The 23,189-nt window shown below is 44.4% G+C and overlaps 1 protein-coding gene across 3 annotated transcripts in view; it reads left to right on the top strand.

Annotated features, from left to right (window-relative positions):
• LOC121580862 (ephrin type-B receptor 1) overlaps positions 1–23,189 on the top strand; it is a 345,283-nt gene that overhangs the window by 90,727 nt on the left and 231,367 nt on the right. For all 3 annotated transcript variants that reach the window (XM_041895973.2, XM_041895971.1, XM_041895970.1), the window contains exon 2: positions 18,102–18,166. In XM_041895973.2, coding sequence (XP_041751907.1) covers positions 18,102–18,166 — 65 coding nt within the window. The remainder of the gene's footprint in view (positions 1–18,101; positions 18,167–23,189) is intronic.

Here is a 23,189-nt window from a genome sequence, read left to right as displayed (position 1 = left end):
ACAAAAATGGAAGGAGAGCAAGGTCCCAACAGCTTAGACGCTCAAGGCCCTGTTCTCAGCTGGTAAGGAAATTATAAAAGGAGGCCCAAGTCAATTTTGTGGTTCATCGAAACATGGTAACAACACGGTTTAATGAGATTGAATACACTACAGAGGAGGCTGCATGCCCCAATGCAACGTTTTATTGCGTTTGGTGGTACATTGGTTGCCTTCTGTAATTCTTGAGAGGAACCAACGGTGACAGTAGTGATAATGTTTTTGTGAGTTCTTGTAATCTGCCTGTGGATCAGTTTTCTATATTAGTTTCTGCTCTCTATCCTCTTTAAATTTCTCTCTCTCTCTCTCTCTCTCTCTCTCTCTCTCTCTCTCTCTCTCTCTCTCTACCACTCAAAGTTATAAGTCACACTCAGAAGCTCTGCCAATGAAGGAGGCAGGATGAGCAGCTGGGAAGTCTGTAGCTCAGTTTGGTATCAGTCTGGACCAGTCACTTTCTTGCTGGGAGTAAAAACACTGTTGTTGTTGTTGTTGGGTGTGTTTGAAAGGTAGAGAGAGAGAGAGAGAGATTATTATCTCACTCAGTATCTCTCTCCCTCCTCCATGCCCGCAGGCCCTCCATACCATGTGATAGTAATCAGTACAGCAGTGTGACTGTGACAAGGAAGGGCAGTTAGATGCATCTATCTCTTAACCCGCGTACCCTCAGTGTCACTATAAAACCCAGCCAAGCAGATCACAGAGTAATCTGAGACATGCACACTCCTATAACACACTGTTCCCTCCCTTTGACTTTGTCTTTCTCACTCATATACTTCATGCTCACATAGACACACACACACACACACACACACACACACACACACACACACACACACACACACACACACACACACACACACACACACACACACACACACACACACACACACACATTACTAATGATGATCCTCATTGTTTCAATCAGAGGCCAGACAGGCCTGCAGTGAGAGAAGAGAAGAGATAATTGAGATGACATCAGTGTGTTTACTCAGAACTATTTCCTGCTTTCCTGCTCTGATCGTAACAAAGACACTGTAACTCATCCAGGACATCCCATCAAGCATGGCTCACTGCCCCTTACAGCCTTATAGCTTTACACAATGGGCTCTAGGATTAGCCCCGATGTGTCTCTCTGTTTCTGTGTGCGTGTCCATGTATTTTTGTAAGTGTGCGTGTGCATGTGTGTGTGTGTCAGTTTGAGCAGAACCTGCTGTGTGGTTGCAGTAATGAGAGGGGCAAACTGAGGTTAACCTCTATAGTTACATTATCATGTGACCTCTCCAAAATCAACATGAGGTTTGAATAGATTGTCCAAGTCATGTTTCTTCTATACATATTGGAAGCTGGCAACATTTTCAAAAGGCATTCTTGGCAGGTGTAGCAATGTAGCAACAGGATACCTTCAGGAACGTATGGTTCATGTCAAATGGATTATTTTGGTTTTCGTTGTGCAATTTCCATGTTGTTGTGGTGTTTTCTACTAAACCTGCTCTTGATATGTGATTACTTGAAAAAGAGAGAGAGAAGAGGGAGGAGGGGGAAGAGAGGAGTGAAATAGGGATCGACGTTGGGCAGGGAGGAAAGTGATGGGAGGAGAGCGTGAGAGAGAAAGACAACAACATGCTTCTTAATGGAATGAAGTCTGTTAAACAAAAAATGGGCTTCTCCAAAAATTCTCCCCAACCAGCTCCACTAATCCTGGGTGGACAGGACGTTCCAGTTGTAACAAGCACAAAAGACCTTGGCTTCCACTTGGATAACCAACAGTGGGGACGAGCACATTGACCACGCAGTGAAAAAGGCTTCAAACCGTCTCCATTTCCTGATTGTGATGGCAAAAAAAATCCTTCCCACCGGAGTATGTGAGCGGAGTTGAGCGGTCGGAAATACCTGCGCACCGCTCCTGCAATCCACATTCTATTCCAACCGCTCCGCTAAAAACCGCTCAGTGCTCACAGGAAAAAAATAAACTGTAGCTCCAAATTCACTCCATTCATTAAAATCACAATTTAACCAACACCCATCTATTTTTGTGACTACCTGGACCTACCATTTGGTTTTGAAATATTGAAACCAAACTATATGATTTGAATGAAAAGTATTTTAAGAAACATGAAAAAGTTAATGTAAGAAGCGCTCATCATTTCAAGCATATAAACACTCTAAATAGGTCAGGAGCCAGACAGGGAGCCTAAAAAGGAACGGAAATGAATTATTTAGGCTATATTATTTCAATTATTTCAAGGCTAAAGCCTTCAAGGAAATACATTGTGAAGCATTTGTGAGTGCGACACAATAGACTGGCAGGGACATAAAGGGCTCAGCATTTAAACAACATTAATTGTATTAAATCATTATAGTCTATATATGCGCATATAGGCTGTCAAAACAGAAAGCTCCTTGAAAGTGGGAATATGCCAGGCCTATTGGGCCAAAATCAGTTATGGCCTATTGTATAGATAACAGAACAGAAATGAACAATACTTTTAAGAGATCAGATTTTTTGTTCATAAATATTTTGCTACAATGACACACTTAGTTATCTACCCACCTTGTTCCTTTCTTTTAGCATGTGCACATAATAAGTACACCCTCATGCTTTCGGGATAAGTGTTCCAAAATGATTATTTAGTTGTGGACAATACTTCACCGCACTCCCTCTCTTGCTCTTGGTCCTCATCTTTGTTAGTCACCTTGATTTAGCACCTGTGTGTTTTATCAGTTACTTTATGAAAATATTTAGTGAACGCCATGACAGTAGCTAAAGCAAGGGGCTATAGCAGCACCCAAGTAGACTACAAATGCATGCTGGGCCAGCATGCCCTGAGCTCGTGAAGTGAGCGTTACTGGAGCGCTACTGGAGTGAATTTGGAGCGGGCGAAAGGCCGAAGCTCCAGCCTTTGGGAATCTCGCTTGCGCTCCAGTCAAATTGGGCATGCTCCGCTCCTCGCTCCGCTCCTCGCTCCGCTCACATACTCTGCTTCCCACTGATGAAATCTACACCACTCTGATCCGAGCATGCCTGGAGTATGCCAGTGTGTTGCTGGTAGGCTGCACAAAGAAGCAGCAAGCTGCACTGGACAGGGTACAGGAAAGGGGCACGCAAGATAATAACAAAAAACTTAGACATCCCACTGACCCTTCCACCACTACAGTCACGGAGAGAGTGTACCTTTTGTGCTGTGACCAGTCTGATACAGTAGTTCCCAACCCGGGGTAATCGGCCAATCCACAGGGGGTACTTGAGAAGACTCATGAGACCATAGGCCTACTAGTAAAATACACATGTGGGGGTACTTTAGGAGTATTCCGGGCAGAGTAAAATTCAGTGGGTGGTTCAGTAACCGTGAAAGGTTTGCAACCACTGTGATAGGTGATAGCAATTACATCATTCTCTACTGTAATTGACCAGGTAGTACGATGACAGACAATGTTTTCAAAGTTTAGCGAGGCTAGTAAGGCTACCATTGACTCCATCTAGATAATAGTTAAATTGCGGTTGTTTGGCCCAACATCAGTGTAGAGAGCGTACTGTAGCTGTTCAGGGGGCTGGATGACAGGTGTTGAATATTTGAAATGGCAGACAGAGTTGAAATGTTTCTTTCCTCTTTCTCTATCTCTCTCTGTCTGTCTCTCTCTCTCTCTTTATTTATTTCTCACATAGTTTAAAACTTTTGGTTGCTGTATTGATTTTCTTGATCTGATTTAGTAGTGGGGTATTCGCCGAGTCAGACTTAAATCCACAGAATTCTACTGTACCACAGCAGGAATAAGTGGCAGGAAAATGAAGTCTTGGATTCCATTATGGTTTGAATTTCTCCTCTTCATTCTGTTCTCTGACGCACAATCCTCCCATTTTACACATATGTTATAGCTTGCATTTGTTTTTGCTAAAACTTTAATTGAAAGACTTTCTTAAACTTTGTTGCTATACTTTATTTATATATGTTTATATGTGTGTATATAATGGTGTATATAGACAGTATAGACAGTATATTAATAGAAAAGGTGTGTACAGCCATGACTAGAATACAGTACATACACATGAAGTGGGTAAAACAGCATGCAAACACCACCAACGTGACCAGTGTTCAATGACTGTGTACATAGGGCAGCAGTCTCTAAGGTGCATTTAAACTAGATATCTACACTGAGTATACAAAACATTAAGACCACCTGCTCTTTCCATGACATAGACTGACCAGGTTAATCCAGGTGAAAGCTATGATCCCATATTGATGTCACTTGTTAAATCCACTTCAATCAGTGTAGATGAAGGGGAGGAGACAGGTTAAAGAAGGATTTTTAAGCCTTCGGACAATTGAGACATGGATTGTTTATGTGTGCTATTCAGAGGGTGAATGGGCAAGACAGAATATTTAAGTGCTTTTCAATGGGGTATGGTAGTAGGTGCCAGGCTCACCGGTTTGTGTTAAGAACTGCAACGCTGCTGGGTTTTTTCAAGCTCAACAGTTTCCTGTGTGTATCAAGAATGGTCCACCACCCAAAGGACATCCAGCCAACTTGACACAACTGTGGGAAGCATTGGAGTCAACATGGGCCAGCATCCCTGTGGAACGCTTTCTACACCTTGTAGAGTCCATGCCCCGATGAACTGAGGCTGTTCTGAGGGCAAAAGGGGGTGGAACTCAATATTAGGAAGGTGTTCTTAATGTTTTGTACACTCAGTGTATCTACAGTATATCTGCTCATGCTGAAGGGAGGACTATTTATTTATGTCTCTCCATATGTCTCATGTCCTGATTTAGAAATTGTACACTTTAGATACTTTTTCTGTCTTCCACAGGGGGAAAAACCTACAGTACAGTAACTAGCAACGGTCCGTTGAAGTGTGTGTGTGTGTGTGTCGTGCATGTCTAGTGTGAGTTACTCTGTCGGGATCTCAGTTGAGCAGTGTATACATCCAGTGGGGACAGTGTTGTTAAAACTCTGCGTTTTGATTGGTCCCGGAGAGAACATATTAAATGATGGCCCGCTTATGGAATCTCAAATTTCCCTCGGCGGCGTTCCCATCCATGCCTGGCTCCCTCTGAATACCCATCCAGGGGAATATCATCTTTCCTCAGCTGTGGAAGAGAGATTACGTTTAGTCTGTACATTGAATAATGCATTTTCACTAGATTGTGCACATGTTGCATAGTACCATTAACATTTCCCTTTAGCCTAACTTAACAGCAGACTGATACTGTACAGCAGTTAAGATGATTTACTTTCTCATGACTCCAAAGGCCAAACACCATTTGAGTTGATCTGACTATTGGTTCTAATGTCAGAGGATGACAGAAGGCCTTATACTGCACTGTATACCCTTACAGCATGATTAAAACGATCATTTTTAAAATCATGGATGGTCAGTCCTTGCATCCATAGCTCTGTCTATGGATTTGAGAGTGGTTACATTTCTCCAGCCCCATCCCTCAGCGTTTTACCAAAGCAGTGGTCGGGTGTCTGCTTTGTAGAAGAGAGGTCACTGAAAGGCTATGGTATCTAGCCAGCCATTGATGACTAACATTAGCTAGCTAGCTCCTTTAATTTGAATAGAGCTAACCCATTGTCTGTAATGGTATGAGTCAGGCAATGTTATGAGAGTAAATAAGGACAAAAAGCCTCATCGCCTCTTCCGTATCTATGGGTATCCAACCATGGTCTCAATGTGGTTGTAATTACACCTCCATTGATTGGAGGATTCCCCTCAGATGAGTCACTCTCTACCCTCGCTGACACCTATTGGTCGATCACATCATTCTCCCCTCACAGAGAGGAATTGTAAACTCTATTACATCTTCCACATTAAGGCTAGATTGTACATTATTTAATACACACCAGAATATACAATATACACAAGCAACACACAACACACATTATAGACCCAGAAATGGGGGTCCGCCCTTTATTTATTTATTTATTTAATCTTTATTTAACCAGGTAAGCCAGTTGAGAACAAGTTCTCATTTACAACTGCGACCTGGCCAAGATAAAGCAAAGCAGTGCGATAAAAAACAACAACACAGAGTTACATATGGGGTAAACAAAACATAAAGTCAAAAATACAACAGAAAAATATATATACAGTGTGTGCAAATGTAGCAAGTTATGGAGGTAAGGCAATAAATAGGCCATTGTGCAAAATAATTACAATTTAGTATTAACACTGGAATGATAGATGTGCAATAGATGATGTGCAAATTGAGATACTGGAGTGCAAATGAGCAAAATAAATAACAATATGGGCATGAGGTAGTTGGGTGGGCTAATTTCAGATGGGCTATGTACAGGTGCAGTGATCGGTAAGGTGCTCTGACAACTGATGCTTAAAGTTAGTGAGGGAGATAAGAGTCTCCAGCTTCAGAGATTTTTGCAGTTCGTTCCAGTCATTGGCAGCAGAGAACTGGAAGGAATGGCGGCCAAAGGAGGTGTTGGCTTTGGGGATGACCAGTGAGATATACCTGCTGGTGCGCATACTACGGGTGGGTGTTGCTATGGTGACCAATGAGCTAAGATAAGGCGGGGATTTGCCTAGCAGTGATTTATAGATGACCTGGAGCCAGTGGGTTTGGCGACGAATGTGTAGTGAGGACCAGCCAACAAGAGCGTACAGGTCACAGTGGTGGGTAGTATATGGGGCTTTGGTGACAAAACGGATGGCACTGTGATAGACTACATCCAATTTGCTGAGTAGAGTGTTGGAGGCTATTTTGTAAATGACATCGCCGAAGTCAAGGATCGGTAGGATAGTCAGTTTAACGAGGGTATGTTTGGCAGCATGAGTGAAGGAGGCTTTGTTGCGAAATAGGAAGCCGATTCTAGATTTAACTTTGGATTGGAGATGCTTAATGTGAGTCTGGAAGGATAGTTTACAGTCTAACCAGACACCTAGGTATTTGTAGTTGTCCACATACTCTAGGTCAGACCCGCCGAGAGTAGTGATTCTAGTCGGGTGGGCGGGTGCCAGCAGCGTTCGATTGAAGAGCATGCATTTAGTTTTACTTGTGTTTAAGAGCAGTTGGAGGCTATGGAAGGAGTGTTGTATGGCATTAAAGCTCGTTTGGAGGTTTGTTAACACAGTGTCCAATGAAGGGCCAGATGTATATAAAATGGTGTCGTCTGCGTAGATGTGGATCTGAGAGTCACCAGCAGCAAGAGCGACATCATTGATATACACAGAGAAAAGAGTCGGCCCGAGAATTGAACCCTGTGGCACCCCCATAGAGACTGCCATAGGTCCAGACAACAGGCCCTCCGATTTGACACATTGAACTCTATCTGAGAAGTAGTTGGTGAACCAGGCGAGGCAGTCATTTGAGAAACCAAGGCTATTTAGTCTGCCAATAAGAATGCGGTGGTTGACAGAGTCGAAAGACTTGGCCAGGTCTTGGCCAGGTCGATGAAGACGGCTGCTCAGTATTGTCTATTGGGCAAGTTGCAGCGGCATGGGCAAGTTGCAGCGGAGGGTGCAGAGCTGGGGTAGTGGTAGCCTGGTGGAAAGCATGGCCAGACGTAGCAAAATGCTTGTTGAAATTCTCGATTATTGTAGATTTATCGGTGGTGAAAGTGTTTCCTAGCCTCAGTGCAGTGGGCAGCTGGGAGGAGGTGCTCTTATTCTCCATGGACTTTACAGTGTCCCAAAAGTTTTTGGAGTTAGTGCTACAGGATGCACATTTCTGTTTGAAAAAGCTAGCCTTTGCTTTCCTAACTGCTTGTGTATATTGGTTCCTAACTTCCCTGAAAAGTTGCATATCGCGGGGGCTATTCGATGCTAATGCAGTACGCCACAGGATGTTTTTGTGCTGGTCAAGGGCAGTCAAGTCTGAGGAGAACCAGGGGCTATATCTGTTCTTAGTTCTGAATTTGTTGAATGGGGCATGCTTATTTAAGATTGAGAGGAAAGCACTTTTAAAGAACAACCAGGCATCCTCTACTGACGGAATGAGATCGATATCCATCCAGGATACCTGGGCCAGGTCAATTAGGAAGCCTGCTCGCTAAAGTATTTTAGGGAGCGTTTGACAGTGATGAGGGGTGGTCGTTTGACCGCGGACCCGTTACGGACGCAGGCAATAAGGCAGTGATCGCTGAGATCCTGGTTGAAGACAGCGGAGGTGTATTTAGAGGGTAAGTTAGTCAGGATGATATCTATGAGGGTGCCCATGTTTACGGATTTAGGGTTGTACCTGGTAGGTTCCTTGATAATTTGTGTGAGATTGAGGGCATCTAGTTTGGATTGTAGGATGGCCGGGGTGTTAAGCATATCCCAGTTTGGGTCACCAAGCAGTACCAACTCTGAGGATAGATGGGGGTCAATCAATCCACATATGGTGTCCTGGATAGTATGATAGAGCTCTGCAGGCTATCTCTACAGTAGATTGCAACTCCACCCCCCTTGGCTGTTCTATCTAGACGGAAAATGTTGTAGTTGGGGATGGACATTTCTGAATTTTTGGTGGCCTTCCTAAGCCAGGATTCAGACACCGCTAGAACATCAGGGTTTGCGGAGTGTGCTAATGCAATGAATAACTCAAACTTAGGATGGAGGCTTCTGATGTTAACATGCAAAAAACCAAGGCTTTTACGGTTACAGAAGTCAACAAATGATAGCGCCTGGGGAGTAGGAGTGATACTGTGGGCTGCAGGGCCTGGGTTAACCTCTACATCACCAGAGGAACAGAGGAGGACTAGAATAAGGATACGGCTAAAGGCTTTAAGAACTGGTCTTCTAGTGCGTTGGGTTTAGAGAATAAAGGGGTTAGATTTCCGGGCGTTGTAGAATAGATTCAGGGCTTTATGTACAGACAAGGAAATGGAAGGATATGAGTACAGTGGAGGTAAACCTAAGCGTTGGGTAACAATGAAAGAGATAGCATCACTGGAGGCACCGATTGAGCCGGTCTCCACGTGTATGGGGGGTGGAACAAAGGAGCTATTTGAGGCAGTTTGAGAGGGACTTGGGGCTCTACAGTGAAATTGTATAATAAGAACTAACTGGAACAGCAATAGGCAAGGCATATTGACATGGGAGAGAGGCATAAAGCAATCACAGGTGTTATTCGAGAGAGCTAAGACAGCAACTGGTAATGGTGATGAAAGTTTGGGCTGAGGCTAAACAGATAAAACAGGACAGGGTACCGTGTAAAGGAACAGTCCAGCAGGCATCAGCTGTGCAGCTGAGTGATCATAAGGTCCAGTGAACAGCAATGTGAGTCCGAGAGCAGTTTGAATTGGTGCTACAGCACAGGCGATCAGGAAGCACGGCTGTTGAATTGCGTGTGCTAGCGGGCCGGGGCTAGCAGATGGATCTTCATGATCGTCGCAACGGGAAGCCTGTTGAAACCACAGACGATTACGTCGGCAGACCAGTGGTGATGGATCGGCGGGGCTCCGTGTCGACACTAGGAGGTCCCATCCGGTTGACAGAGAGGTAGATAGCCGGGAGATGGGCCTGACTCGAGGCTAGCTCAAGGCTGATTAGCCAACCACAACATCCATTCGGTTGCAGCTAGCTAGTTGTGATGATCCGGTGTTAAATGTCCAGTGATTCAGTGATTCCGGCAGAAAATCCGATATGTTCTGGGTCGATAACGCGCTGTGCAGACCGGCCGATAATAGTCCAGGCTAGAGCTGGCTGGTAGGTAGTGCAGGCCACGGACAATGGTGAAAAACCCCAGCTAACGGTGGCTAATACAAGTAGCTAGTTAGCTGGCTACTCTCGTCCGGTAGACAGAGAGGTAGATAGCCGGGATATGGGCCTGGCTCGAGGCTAGCTCAAGGCTAATTGGTGCTTGCTTCGGGGGCAGTGGTGATTAGCCAACAGCAACATCCATTCGGTTGCGGCTAGCTGGTTGCGATCCGGTGTTAAGGTCCAGTGATTCAGTTATTCTGGCAAAAAATCTGATGTTCTGTATGAAAACCGCTAACGGTGGCTAATAGCAAGTAGCTAGTTAGCTGGCTAGCTAGTTTCAACTGGAGATTCTAGATAAAAGGTAAGTAAATAATAGAATCTGTTCCACATTGAGTGAGGCGGGTTGCAGGAAAGTATATTTAGTAGAAGGATGAAAAGTGTGATAGGGGATTGTATACAACAAAAGACAAAAAAAATAACACAACAGAGTACACGACTGCACTGCTACGCCATCTTGGATCATACTGGTCTAGTGCTGGGGGCGAGTGAGTGTGTGTTTCTGGATGGAATGGTCATTGCTTTCTCTAACGGTCAGGTAGATAGCTGGAGAATGAATGCTACTAATTATGGTCTTGGAAACCAGACTGAAGCTGGAGGTCCACAGACAGGGCTGAGTGTGTGATTAAAGAAAGTGTGTGTGTTTGTGTGTGTGTGTGTGTGTGTGTGTGTGTGTGTGTGTGTGTGTGTGAGAGAGAGCGAGAAAGAGAGAGAGCGAGAGAGAGTGAATGAGAGAGTGTGTGTGTGTGTGTGTGTGCTAACGTGTGTGTGTGTGTGTGTGTGTGTGTGTGTGTGTGTGTGTGTGTGTGTGTGTGTGTGTGTGTGTGTGTGTGTGTGTGTGTGTGTGTGTGTGTGCAAGTGAGGGAGATAGATGCCAATGAGGTTAAGGCTGCCTGTCGGGGGCAGAGGATGACTGGTCTAATTGGAAGCTCAATTTCTTTTCTAATAAATGGCGGAGCACAGGGTCGCTGGAGAACCCATCTGAGGATCAGAGACACTCAACTGTGTGTCTGTATGTGTGTGTGCGTGTGCGTGTGTGTGTGTGCGCGTGCGTGCATGTGCGTGACAGCAGAGTGGAAGGGAGTATGGAGGACAGCAGAAAGAAGGGAAGAGGGTAGGATGGGGAGAAGGAGAGAAAGAGAGGCGTAGCGGAGGACAGGAGAGGGGGAGGAGGAGGAGGGGGGAGAAGGAGGGGGAGGGTGTTTGTGATGAATTAAAGATTGCACTCTCCAGCACTGTTTCTAAAGATCACTCTGTCTGCTAATGCAATGTTAATGAATGCAAATGATGTGGCATAATTTCTCCTGACCAGAGGGGAAGAGGGGAAGGAGAGAGAGAAGGAGAGGGAGGGGTGGGGGCAGAGAGGGGGAGGGAGGGGGGTGTAGACGAGAGGGAGAGACAAAATAAGGAAGTAGGAGAGAGAGAGAGAGAGAGAGAGAGAGAGAGAGAGAGAGAGAGAGAGAGAGAGAGAGAGAGAGAGATCCCAGGGGGTATGTTGAGTGGGGCTGCACCTATTGTAGAGAAGCTGATTGACCAGTAGGATATGATTATGCATGTGTCTCTGTCACTAGACTGTCTGCTGTTGTGTAGCTACTAGCTACCTGTGTCTGGCTAGGCTAGCTCTGTGGGGGCTGTACTGTTCTCTGCTCTCCTTTCTTGTCCTGGCCTACAACAACGTCATAATGAGAGACATAGAGAAAGGTCTTTCTCCTGACTGGCCAGGTTTTGGAGAGAGCGTACTGCAGCATAGTGTGTCATTTGTTCATTGACTTCCGCCGCTGTAACTAGGGGTTTTGACAAGAGAATGGAACAGGCATTTGAATAGTTACTCACCACCTCACTCTCTCTTTCTCTCTCAGTAATACAAAGAAGGGCTTTGGCAAAATAAAAGACTCTGATGCCTATTTCAGTTGTCTTTCCGCTTCAGCTAGTCTCCCAACCGTACTGTCTCAACTAGTCTCTGTACACATGGGTGCCAAGCAGTGTGTGACTCACCTGCTCCTCTCCTGCTGCGTTTCTCTCATTTCCACTCTTACCTCTCTTTCACACCCCCAAGATTTCCCTCACTCTCCATGGTGTGATATTGGCCATGAGGAGTGTCCCCCTCCGGTCGTATTCCCTTTTTTGCCGTCCCTGCTCCTTCCCTCCTTCCCTCCTTCCCTCCTTCCCTCTCTCTCTGCTATGGTGAGTCAGTCTCGCCTTTAACATGGAAAAGTTCATTTTCACTGACACGACGAGGTGTGACTGGGTCTCCCTGTACAGGGTGTTAAGTGTGTTTGCATGCGTGCGTGCGTTTGTGTGATCCCATTCATTTAGCTGTGTCTCCTAGCTCAGTGGTGCGAGATGCATATCCATTCATTTCCTCGCTGTCAGCTAACGTCTCAAGATTATTTTCTGTTCAGATTTCAATTTACATAGATTAACCACACCGTCATAACTGTCTATTGAGAAATGAAATGAATGAAAATCTGAAATATACATGCTCCCAACTGAAGTTGCTGGGTAAGGTTGGTTAAAATGGGTATGATAGACCTTAAAATAAAAGTAATAGACAGAGAGAGATATAGCGAGGTGTAAAATCTCTACTTTACTAAATACATTTCCTCCTTCTGTCGACCTACTGTGGTGACTCACGTCGTTATCACTGCCTCTATTCTCTTTGTGTAAAAGCAGTATTCCAACACAATCTCCCCATGTTCCACTACTATACCCCCATAAACTCAATCACTGATCCCAAATCAGCTTAAAGCATTCACGCGTAGCCACCGGGACGCGGCTCAACTGATCCTGGTTTGAAATCCGATAAGCGCCCGCAAGAGCCCGGAGTAAGCTCTAACAACATTTCGACCAATCACATTCTATGATTTTAATTTCCCAGAGTGCTGTGTGTTAGTGAATGGCTTCCCCTTGGGCGGCCAAACAGCAAAGATATTGACAGGGGGCCTCCTGTTCCATTTGTTCAGAAACATATTCCCTCTGTAAAAAGTGAATCTTTATATTGCAGTCCCCAGTGTTGACATTTGATTAAAGGTCCAATGCAGCCATTTTTATCTCGATATCAAATAATTTCTGGGTAATAATTAAGTACCTTACTGTGATTGTTTTCGATTAAAATTGTCCAAAAGAAACAAAAATTGCTTCTTAGCAAAGAGTAATTTCTCAAGCAAGAATTTTGCTATAACTGAAAATTAACTGTTATTGGCAGAGAGGTTTGGAACTCTCTTTCTTATTTGCCTATTAACTAATTTACCGGATGGTGATGTCACCATGGAAGGCCAAAGCTCCATCCCACCAAATCAGGCTGAAATGTCAGGTGGTCTTTTCAAACAGTTCTTACACTAAAAGGGCATTATCATAATTTTCACAATTTCATAGTATTATTCCAACCTCATAGTGTGGAAATAGATATAAAACCCAGATAAATCACATTTTTGACTGCACTGGCCCTTTAATATGTAAGACACAACAGTTTTCATTCCTCTTTTCCTCCTCAATTTGTTTTCAAACCCTATTTAAAATGCCAGGCTCAGTGGCATGCCAACAAGGCTTCATCGTTATTGAACTCATTTTAAATCCTACTGAGTTCTCTCTCCTCTCTTTCCCTCTATTTATCTATCCTCCTCCCCACTCCCTCTTTCTCTCTGAAACATATATCTTGATCAGGCTCTGAGAATTTGCTGCCGTATTGACCGAGGAAGAGTGAGCAGCCGAGAGCCACCTCACCACATGTCATATCAACCCCCTCTGCATACATCACTCAACATTCAGGCATGGCCACAAAGGGAGAAAATTACACTGGCGGCCCCTCAGTCTGTCATATATTGGTTACAATTAACCAGACAACATTCCTCAGCCTGTATCTGAACATTAAACAACCCAGTCCCCTTTGTTGTATATCCTGTCAATTTCTGTTTCTTGTATTGGCATTCCCTATAGCCTACCTCTCTGTGTATAAATGGGATCCTGCAACTCCCTTGGACAACATGTAATTATGCGTGTCCACTGTGATGTATCATGGGTTCGCGTACTGACGTGTAATTGTGTAAAGAGAGCTGGAGGTATTGATCGCAGACGAAGGGGCCTCATCAATGTTTAATGCAGTCGCAGTCGCAGTCCCCCTCTTCTCTCTCTCTCTCTCTCTCTCTCTCTCTCTCTCTCTCTCTCTCTCTCTCTCTCTCTCTCTCTCTCTCTCTCTCTCTCTCTCTCTCTCTGTCTCTGTCTCTCATTAGGTATTGATCATTCCATTCCAGGCCACAGTTTCACTTGTGGAAGGCTATGGTGTGATAGAGAGAGCTGTTGTATCTGGGACCGGGGGTTCGGCGCCTAATGGCTGGGGGTTAGTGGTCACCTGATCTATAGCTGCTGAGGGGTGACTGTAGCAGTGTTTGCAGAATGGACAATCACATGTGGGATGCCCTGGAGGGAAAAGGCATAGTCAATAGACTCAGTAAAGAAAACAGCATTGACTGAGAAGGCACTTTGCTTTGTTCATACAGTACTATAGCTGTTGTTCAAAGCCTGGCAAACGTCATAGGTGCACTCCTCAAATCAATAAAAATGACCCTGACAATTACACCAATGACAGATAGATAAAATTGAACCCCTCTCTTACAAACACCCTAGCAGTCCCTGTTTACAGAGCAGTGATGGGTACTGGGCTGGACTGCAGCAAAACAATTGATTCACTTTAATTGGTGTGGCTGGCAGTAACAAATGATGCACACATTGAACAAAGGACCAGCCATTCCTGAATCATTCAACAATAACGAATCCTCTCTCTGATCCGTTCCATTCGATATGGCCTTCTGGCCTTACGGCTTATAGCTATAATGACTGTATGCCTATAACATTTAATTGTTTTTCTATGTATTGATGTGGCTTCACATACTTTACTAAGACAATATACTATGAACAACACAAAACTCTGTAACGTAACTGTTTCAGTTATTTCCAGACTGAATTGCTTACGAAACATGTATTTTTTTCAATTGATCTCCCCGCTACGCAGGTCAAAGCTGACATGGCAAAATGTAAAATACATGAAAACACTCCCTGGGATAGCCTCCAAACAGGGACAAGAGCATTTTGGGTGCAAAGTGATGAATGGAGAGCAGGGAGGCATGGTTAGATGTGGTCAGGTCTAATTGCGAGGTGATTTGGGGGGAGCCGGCCGGAAGAAAAGGGGACAAATTGTTTTATGGGGCTTTTAGAGCTTAGTGTGAAACAATTAGCCCAGCGTGAAACGACCTGGGCCAGGGACAGAGCTGGCAGTGGCATGGATTGGGGAGGTAGCTCAGGATATCCTAACAGCTCAGTAAAAGCACAATGAAATCAATATGACTTATAAAGATTAAATATATGTCAATGTGACTTAAAATATGACATTATCTCAACATGAATCAATCCACTCACTTCATGCTGTATTATGTGAGTGGTCATGAGGTGAGGAAAATTAGTAGAGTCTGGGATGCCAAGTTAGAGTATTGGGACCCTAACCCTAACCCTAACCCTAACCCTAATCCTAACCCTAACCCTAACCCTAACCCTAACCCTAACCCTAACCCTAACCCTAACCCTAACCCTAACCCTAACCCTAACCCTAACCACATTGGGATGGTTAGCAAGCAAGTGTGCATTCTAGCACCTTTCATGCTACATTTAACATTTCCATTCAATATTCTCCATTCTCCATTATTAAGTCACATTGTCAAACCACAGAGGGATGGACAGTGGACAGGTGCCTGAGCTGTGGCATAGGGAAGGCCGAAGCTCTCTCCTCACCCCATGGGACCTCAGTCTAGCCCCTCTCCTAATGTCCTAATGTCCATTTAGCGTCCCTCATTCACTCATCTGTCGCACAGACACTCTGCTAATGGGGGCTAGCCACATGACACGAGTGGTCCCCCTTGAGCTTTCAACCTCACCCTCTGCCTACCTCCCTCCCTTTCCAACCCTCACCGGTCTCCTCTGCCGCCTACCACTCCCCTTCCTCACTCCTTCCTCTGCCTCACTACCCATCTCCTCTCCCAACCCCACCCTCCAACCTCTTCAAAAGGAAAGGAGAAATTGCCTCTCCAATCCCCCTGGGGTTTGACTAAAGCCTCAGTGATTTCCCCTGAGTTAGCCCATGAATGCAGGCCCCATGACAGAGCCTAGTGGCTTGTGCTTAGAACTCCATCACAGTCTAATCAGACAGATGGGCAGACAGACCGAAGGGCAGCCAGACAGACGGACAGACAGACAGACGGGCAGAGAGACTGACAAACAGATAGACGGGCAGAGAGACCGACAGACAGACTGACGGGCAGACAGACAGATGGGCAGAGAGACTGACAGACAGACTGACGGGCAGACAGACCGACAGACACAGACAGATAGACACACAGACAGGCAGACAGCAGTGACAGACAACATTGAAATTGCCTGATGGAAACCCAGTGTGAACAAGGCTGTCAGCTCTAAAGAACATGGGAGATTGCTCTTGTTGTGTGCGCATGTATGTGTGTCTGCCTGTGTGTTTGTGTGTCTGGCCGTGTGCAGGTGTGTGTGTGTGTGTGTGTGTGTGTGTGTGTGTGTGTGTGTGTGTGTGTGTGTGTGTGTGTGCGAAACTACAGTAGCACAGCAGAAGCCTTTAGCTGTATCACCACCAGGGCTAATTGGTTTGGTGCTCTGTGGACAGTTTCTGTCAGGAAGAGGAGATTGACACTGAAATCACCCTCTACCGTCTTCTGTTCACCCATCAATCACCTAGGCTATTTTCACACTTTTTCCTCAACAGTAGTTAAGAGACGAGAAATACCATATGGTTTAGAATAAAGCATCGAATAAGGTTAGTTGTGGTCAGTACAATAAGTCTGATCCGTGTGTGTGGGGCATCTTATTCTACACCTAGGCCTAGACATGCCTTCCTGGCATATCTTCACCCTTCTTTAATCTACCTAGACACACCTAGACATGCCTTGGCAGTTGGCACAAGATATACCAAGGTGAAATAATCTCTGGCTGACTTCCAACAAGACGAACCTTCTGCTGGCAGAGTATAAACTATCTGTTATTGGCGGAAATTATATCATATGAATCTATCATTACCCAGCTGAAGAGGCTGTCTGGTCACAGTGCTCATCAATCTGTAGCGCTTCGGGGGGGTGGGGCAGCCCCGGCCTATAGAAAAGCAGTAAATCTGAGGCCGTAGTTTCTCGTCCTCTCTTACCTGGAACAATATTAGCTTTCAGCGACGCCGACGGTGTGCCAAAGCTGCAGATATGAATCAACACGGGCTGACAAATGGCTCGGGACTGGTGCCAGATCTATTTGTCTGTGGGGTAGAGAAAAGGGGGGGAGGAGTACCAGTCATTCTCTTTTGTAGAGCCTGAGTGAGAGGCAAACGAAAAGAGGAAGAGGAGTGAAATGGAGAGAATTATTCACCTCTCCAATGAAGGCTACCTCTCAAGGACTGTGTATGAGCATGTCTGCTTTGCATTTGAAAGCCTCTCTCAGTCTGTAGCTTATTAACCACATTGTTATTTTGGGAGCTCTTGAGGATGGCTGCTTTGTAGACAAACTTTTGGAATTGGCAGTTGTAGGTGTTATTCATTTGTTGATTTGTTTAGTACTAAGGTGAGCCGATTGGATATAAATACCATGTCAAGAGTGGTCCCAGAGACCCAAATGGTGTCCATGGTTTTGTGTGTTGAGTGTATTCTCTCTAGCCAGGCTATCATGGTGTCAGTGCTCTGAAAGTGTTTCTAAAGTAAACACGTGAGTGGAAATGGCCTGGCTGGCTGTGGAGAGCCCTCTACACTGATGATGGATATCTCCCTGGGTAAACAATGGCACAAAGCTCGGCAGTCAGCACACACACACACGCACACTGGCGGACACAAGCACAAGGGCAGACACACACGGGCATGCACGCACAGGGGCATGCACACACACACACACACATAGTGAGATAATGCTCATCACTAGTACTAGAGCAGGGCCAGAGCTATGGGCCGGAGCTATGGGCCGGAGCTATGGGCCGGAGCTATGGGCCGGACACTGGTCCTCAACATTCCACTCAAATGGATGAATGCAACTCTTTGTTCTCGTTCTCTCTGTTCGAAACAGAGGGGAAGTGGAAATGGAAGATAAATCTAGCAGGGCCATTTCATTCCTGTCATCAAGTGTTCTTTTCTGGAACAAACTCAGGTTGTTTTCCGCAGTAAAACTCATCAAAGTGCTCCTTCATGGCTAAACTTCAACCACGGAACAGGACTGAGAATGTATGAGAACATACTCTGCTCTGCAATATTTGTATAACTGACTCTAGTCTCTCTCTCTCTCTCTCTCTCTCTCTCTCTCTCTCTCTCTCTCTCTCTCTCTCTCATAGAAACGTTGATGGACACTCGGGTGGCTACTGCTGAGCTAGGCTGGACAGCCTACCCTGCATCTGGGGTGAGTTGCATGATGTTGGATGTCAGGTTGCATCAGTACTACATCAGTACTACATCGAGTGGAGCTCTCGCCACTAGTGAGCTACATCACACATTCCACACACACGCAGACACACACACGCACGCACACACGCACGCACGCACGCACGCATGCCACACACACACACACACACACACACACACACACACACACACACACACACACACACACACACACACACAGTACTGCTGAGCTAGGCTGGAGTAATAGTAACAGGACTACAGACAAACAGACAGCACCAAAAACAATTGTCTGTACTGTCACTAGCTACCTTCTTTGTAGTCTCTTGCTACAATTACATATCGGGATATTATTTTTGCGCTAGTTGGCTGTACCTGCACCAAAGATTTTTCCTTCATAGCTTGTCCTCCATCTTCTTCTTAAATAGGGAGCCAATGTGTTTTCAGCACTTTTATTTCCATGACTGATTAAAACTCATTTTCTCATGCACTCTCTTGTCCCTCTGCAGCAGACATATGGTGAGAAATATGTTTGGAACATCGAATTGAAATCAAAGTATCGAATCGCAATTCATATAGAATCGTGAGAATCACAATACAGAGCGTATCGGCACCGAAGTATCGTAATATCTTCAGGTCCCTAGCAATTCCCAGCCATATCTGGAATAGGCAATGCAAGCCAAATAACTTTCTGTACACACAATATATTTTTCTCCATAGTCAAATGATCTGATCAATGTCATCCTCAACAGTACAGTAGGCCTAATGTATGTCCAGGCAGACAGACAGACATGCCATAGAACTACTGTAGCCACGGTGATCACCATTACAGTATTATTTTCTCCCCATCCCATCTCCATTCATAATGACTTAATGACATAATGGGTCCACTTAAGCCAGTGAAAGCCAGCCCAAATCCCTTCAATAGAGGCTATACGGGATAAGACAGCCATAATTCTACAGTAATGCTACAGTGTAATGATGCAGTAAGGGTGCAGTTATCCAGGGGAGGAAGAGGGCTAAAGAGGAACAAGAAGGCTAGGAGTTGGTTGGATTGAACTATTGTGGGTTTCAGTTGATTTCGGGTGGTTTGACTCACATCTAACTGTTGAAACTGTGCACCCATCAGCATTGGAATTGATGCTTTTATCAAATAATTAAAACACAACTGAATTGGAAATTGTTGGAGCTTGAGAGGAACTGTTTCTATGATGCACATTATGCAACATTCTGGCACTAAATCATTATATTTGTGGCTTTTGATAATCATTTGCATTTGTCATCAACAGTGTCTGGCTACTTTTTTCTGCATGAACTGAACACCACACTGCTCATTTCCTTAGCTCACTAATACTTCCCAGACCATAGCACAGTGAATCATGCAGCAGCTATAGTATGTAGTGCAAAATAACCAGCCACTGTGTCTAACAGGGCTGGAAATTGCCAGGGACCTCACGATATTTGATATTATCATGATATGTATTGCGATTCTCATGATTCTCACGATTCTATATGTATGGTGATTCGATACTGTGATTTTATTGCGATTCGATGTTCCAAACATATTGCTTACCATATGTATGCTGCAGAGGGACAAGAGAAAGCCATGAGAAAATGTCAAAAAGAATGTCCCGATATGTAACTGTATCGATTTTTTCCCTCCATCACTACTGTCTAACATTAACAGGCTGTTTGGCACTTTGAGGCGTTTTACACACACATCTAAGGAGTTTCACGCCACATAGAACACAACAGTAGAAGAGTGGCCAGGCTGACACACAAAAACACACGCACACACACACACCCTGTCTTCAGGCTGAGAAACTGACAATGGATGGGAAGTCCTCCTGAATGAGCGAGTGGCTTGCTAAAAATAGGCCATGATGTGCTGAGGACTGAGCTGGGCTGAGACTTGGTTGAGCTGAGGGCGTGTATGTGTGTGTGTGTTTGTGTATGTGCACGTGTGCTTGTGTGTGAGGGGACACAACATGAACACAACACACAGGGAACAGAAAACATTTAAAAGGACAGATGTTTGTAGTAGTCTCATTCTGTACTGTTTTGCGGTCTCGAGAGCAGCCTTAAATGTCGACAAACATTCTTTATTGTTTCATTTCATCGTTTCATTTACAAAAGAACCGGATGACAGCTGTCAAAAAAACATACTGTTAACTTAAAATGACACGGTACTACAAAACAAAACCAATGATTTATATATACACTAGATGACTGACAGGGGGCGCTGTGTTGAAGCCACCATGCCTCAATCTTGGCACTCCCCCACCATTGGAAAAAAATATTTTGGAAGCTATAGAAATGCATTTATTAATTTCTACATTCATTTTTACCACATTTATTCTATTACAGACACCTTACTCCATACTTTGAAATTATATAATCTGAGCTAAACATACAAATAAAACAATTACAAATATATTAATTTTTCCTTAAAGTATGTAGCTGTCCCCACTACAACTAAAACATACTTCAATACATGCAATGTAATCCTCGAAACGTGTAATTGAAATACTGTAGAATTCCATTCATTCCTATGGAGGACTGCTCCTACTGGGGAGTGCCAATATAGCCGACCAGTGGCTTCAAAGCCTCTCATTGTCCAATACATGGCATCAGCAATCCAGGGTTTATATACTTAATTGAAGAAAACTCATTATCACAGACGAAGGCAGATAAAACACTTCCGACCTGGTAACGTGACAGTTTTACTTCCTTGCTTACTGTGAACATACAACTGTGACAGAATATGACAGAGAAATGGACATTAGCTATGGTACAGTAGTTTATTCAGCAACTCTTTTCATCAGTCTTGAGCCATATAAACAGACATTGAAAGGTCTTAAATGTTAAGTGTTCAGCCTGGTGCATGTACAGTTCTAGCAAGGAATTCTGTCAAACACACTGGTAGAGTAGATAGAACACTGTTCTCACAGCCTCACAGCCATTACAGAGAGCTATGCATGATGTTGGATGTCAGCTTGCATCAGTACTACATCAGTACTACATTGAGTGGAGTTCTTGCCACTAGTGAGCTACATCACACATTCCACACACACACACACACACACACACACACACACACACACACACACACACACACACACACACACACACACACACACACACACACACACACACACACACACACACACACACACACACACACTGTCACGCCCTGGCTCTGGGGACTCTTTTATGTTGAGCCAGGGTGTTAGTTTCTATGTTGTAGTTTCTATGTGTTTATTCTAGATCGTTTAGATCTATGTTGGCCAGGGTGGTTCCCGATCAGAGGCAGCTGTTGCTCGTTGTCTCTGATTGGGAGCCATACTTAGGCAGCCTGTTTTGCACAGTTATTTGTGGGATCTTGTTCTTTATAGGTTTGTGTTTGAGAACCTTTAGACTTCACGTATCGTTTTGTTGTTTTGTTAATTGTTGTAAAGTACTTATTAAAAGATGTACGAATATCACGCTGCGCCTTGGTCCACTTCCTATGACGATCGTGACACACACACACACACACACACACACACACACACACACACACACACACACACACACACACACACACACACACACACACACACACACACACACACACACATACACACACACACTACTGCACTTACTCTAGAGGCATGAACTACTGTGGTTCATCTGTAGGATAGTGGGGTACTGAATGATGTGGAGTAGGAGTTATCCCTAGTCGCTGATTGAAGGTCTATTTTCTGTTTCCCCCTAATGGTTAAAACTAGCATAAGCTGATCCTAGATCTGGGTCTAAGGCCAACGTCTACCTGGAGGGTATGAAGCGTTTTTTAAAGACATTTGAAGACAGGAAATTAGACTATTGCAGAAAAGTGAGAGGAGACGGCTAGTATTTTTGACCCAGATTCTTCTAGTAAAGACTAAAGTAGTGGTTATATTTGGATTTTCTTTGAGGCTTGTTAAGTAAGGCACTAAAGGAGTTATTGTCTCTTGTTCATGTTGTCTTTAAGTATCTCTAGCTGTAAGGGTTCAGGGATTGAGACTTGCTGCAGGGAGAATACAGTCTTACTCACTAGTGGAAGTTACTGGAACAACTAGGCATTCTTGGTCTTGCTGTGTGTGTGAGTGTGAGTGTGAGTGTGAGAGAGAGAGAGAGAGAGAGAGAGAGAGAGAGAGAGAGAGAGAGAAAGAAACAGAACAGAACAGAGGCTCCCGGTGCAGATAAGCTCAAGGCTGTGGTACAGTCTGAGAGAACAGGCTAGGTCAATCCAGCAATGAGCATGTACGCACACACACACACACACACACACCAACTCAGTATTAACAGACAGAGTTTAGTTTAGAAATGTCTTAAAGCATATTTTTCCAGACGGTAAAAGGAGAGGTTATGGCGATGTCAAGCACAGTCGGTGGCAGATGTTAGGAGGCAGTTGCAGTTGAAGTCGGAAGTTTACATACACCTTAGCCAAATACATTTAAACTCAGTTTTTCACAATTCCTGACATTTAATCCTAGTAAAAATTCCCTGTTTTAGGTCAGTTAGGATCACCACTTTATTTTAAGAATGTGAAATGTCAGAATAATAGTAGAGATAATGATTTATTTTAGCTTTTATTTCTTTCATCACATTCCCAGTGGGTCAGAAGTTTACATACAATCAATTAGTATTTGGTAGCATTGCCTTTAAATTGTTTAACTTGGGTCAAACGTTTCGGGTTGCCTTCCACAAGCTTCCCACAATAAGTTGGGTGAATTTTGGCCCATTCCTCCTGACAGAGCTGGTGTAACTGAGTCAGGTTTGTAGGCCTCCTTGCACGCACACGCTTTTTCAGTTCTGCCCACAAATTTTCTATAGGATTGTGGTCAGGGCTTTGTGATGGCCACTCCCATACCTTGACTTTGTTGTCCTTAAGCCATTTTGATACAACTTTGGAAGTATGCTTGGGGTCATTGTCCATTTGGAAGACCCATTTGCGACCAAGCTTTAACTTCCTGACTGATGTCTTGAGATGTTGCTTCAAT

Source organism: Coregonus clupeaformis, chromosome 14 (genome assembly GCF_020615455.1).
Source record: "Coregonus clupeaformis isolate EN_2021a chromosome 14, ASM2061545v1, whole genome shotgun sequence".
Lineage (NCBI taxonomy): Eukaryota > Metazoa > Chordata > Actinopteri > Salmoniformes > Salmonidae > Coregonus > Coregonus clupeaformis.
Note: the sequence above shows the minus strand (reverse complement) of the source record. Positions and strands in the feature narration are given on the sequence as shown.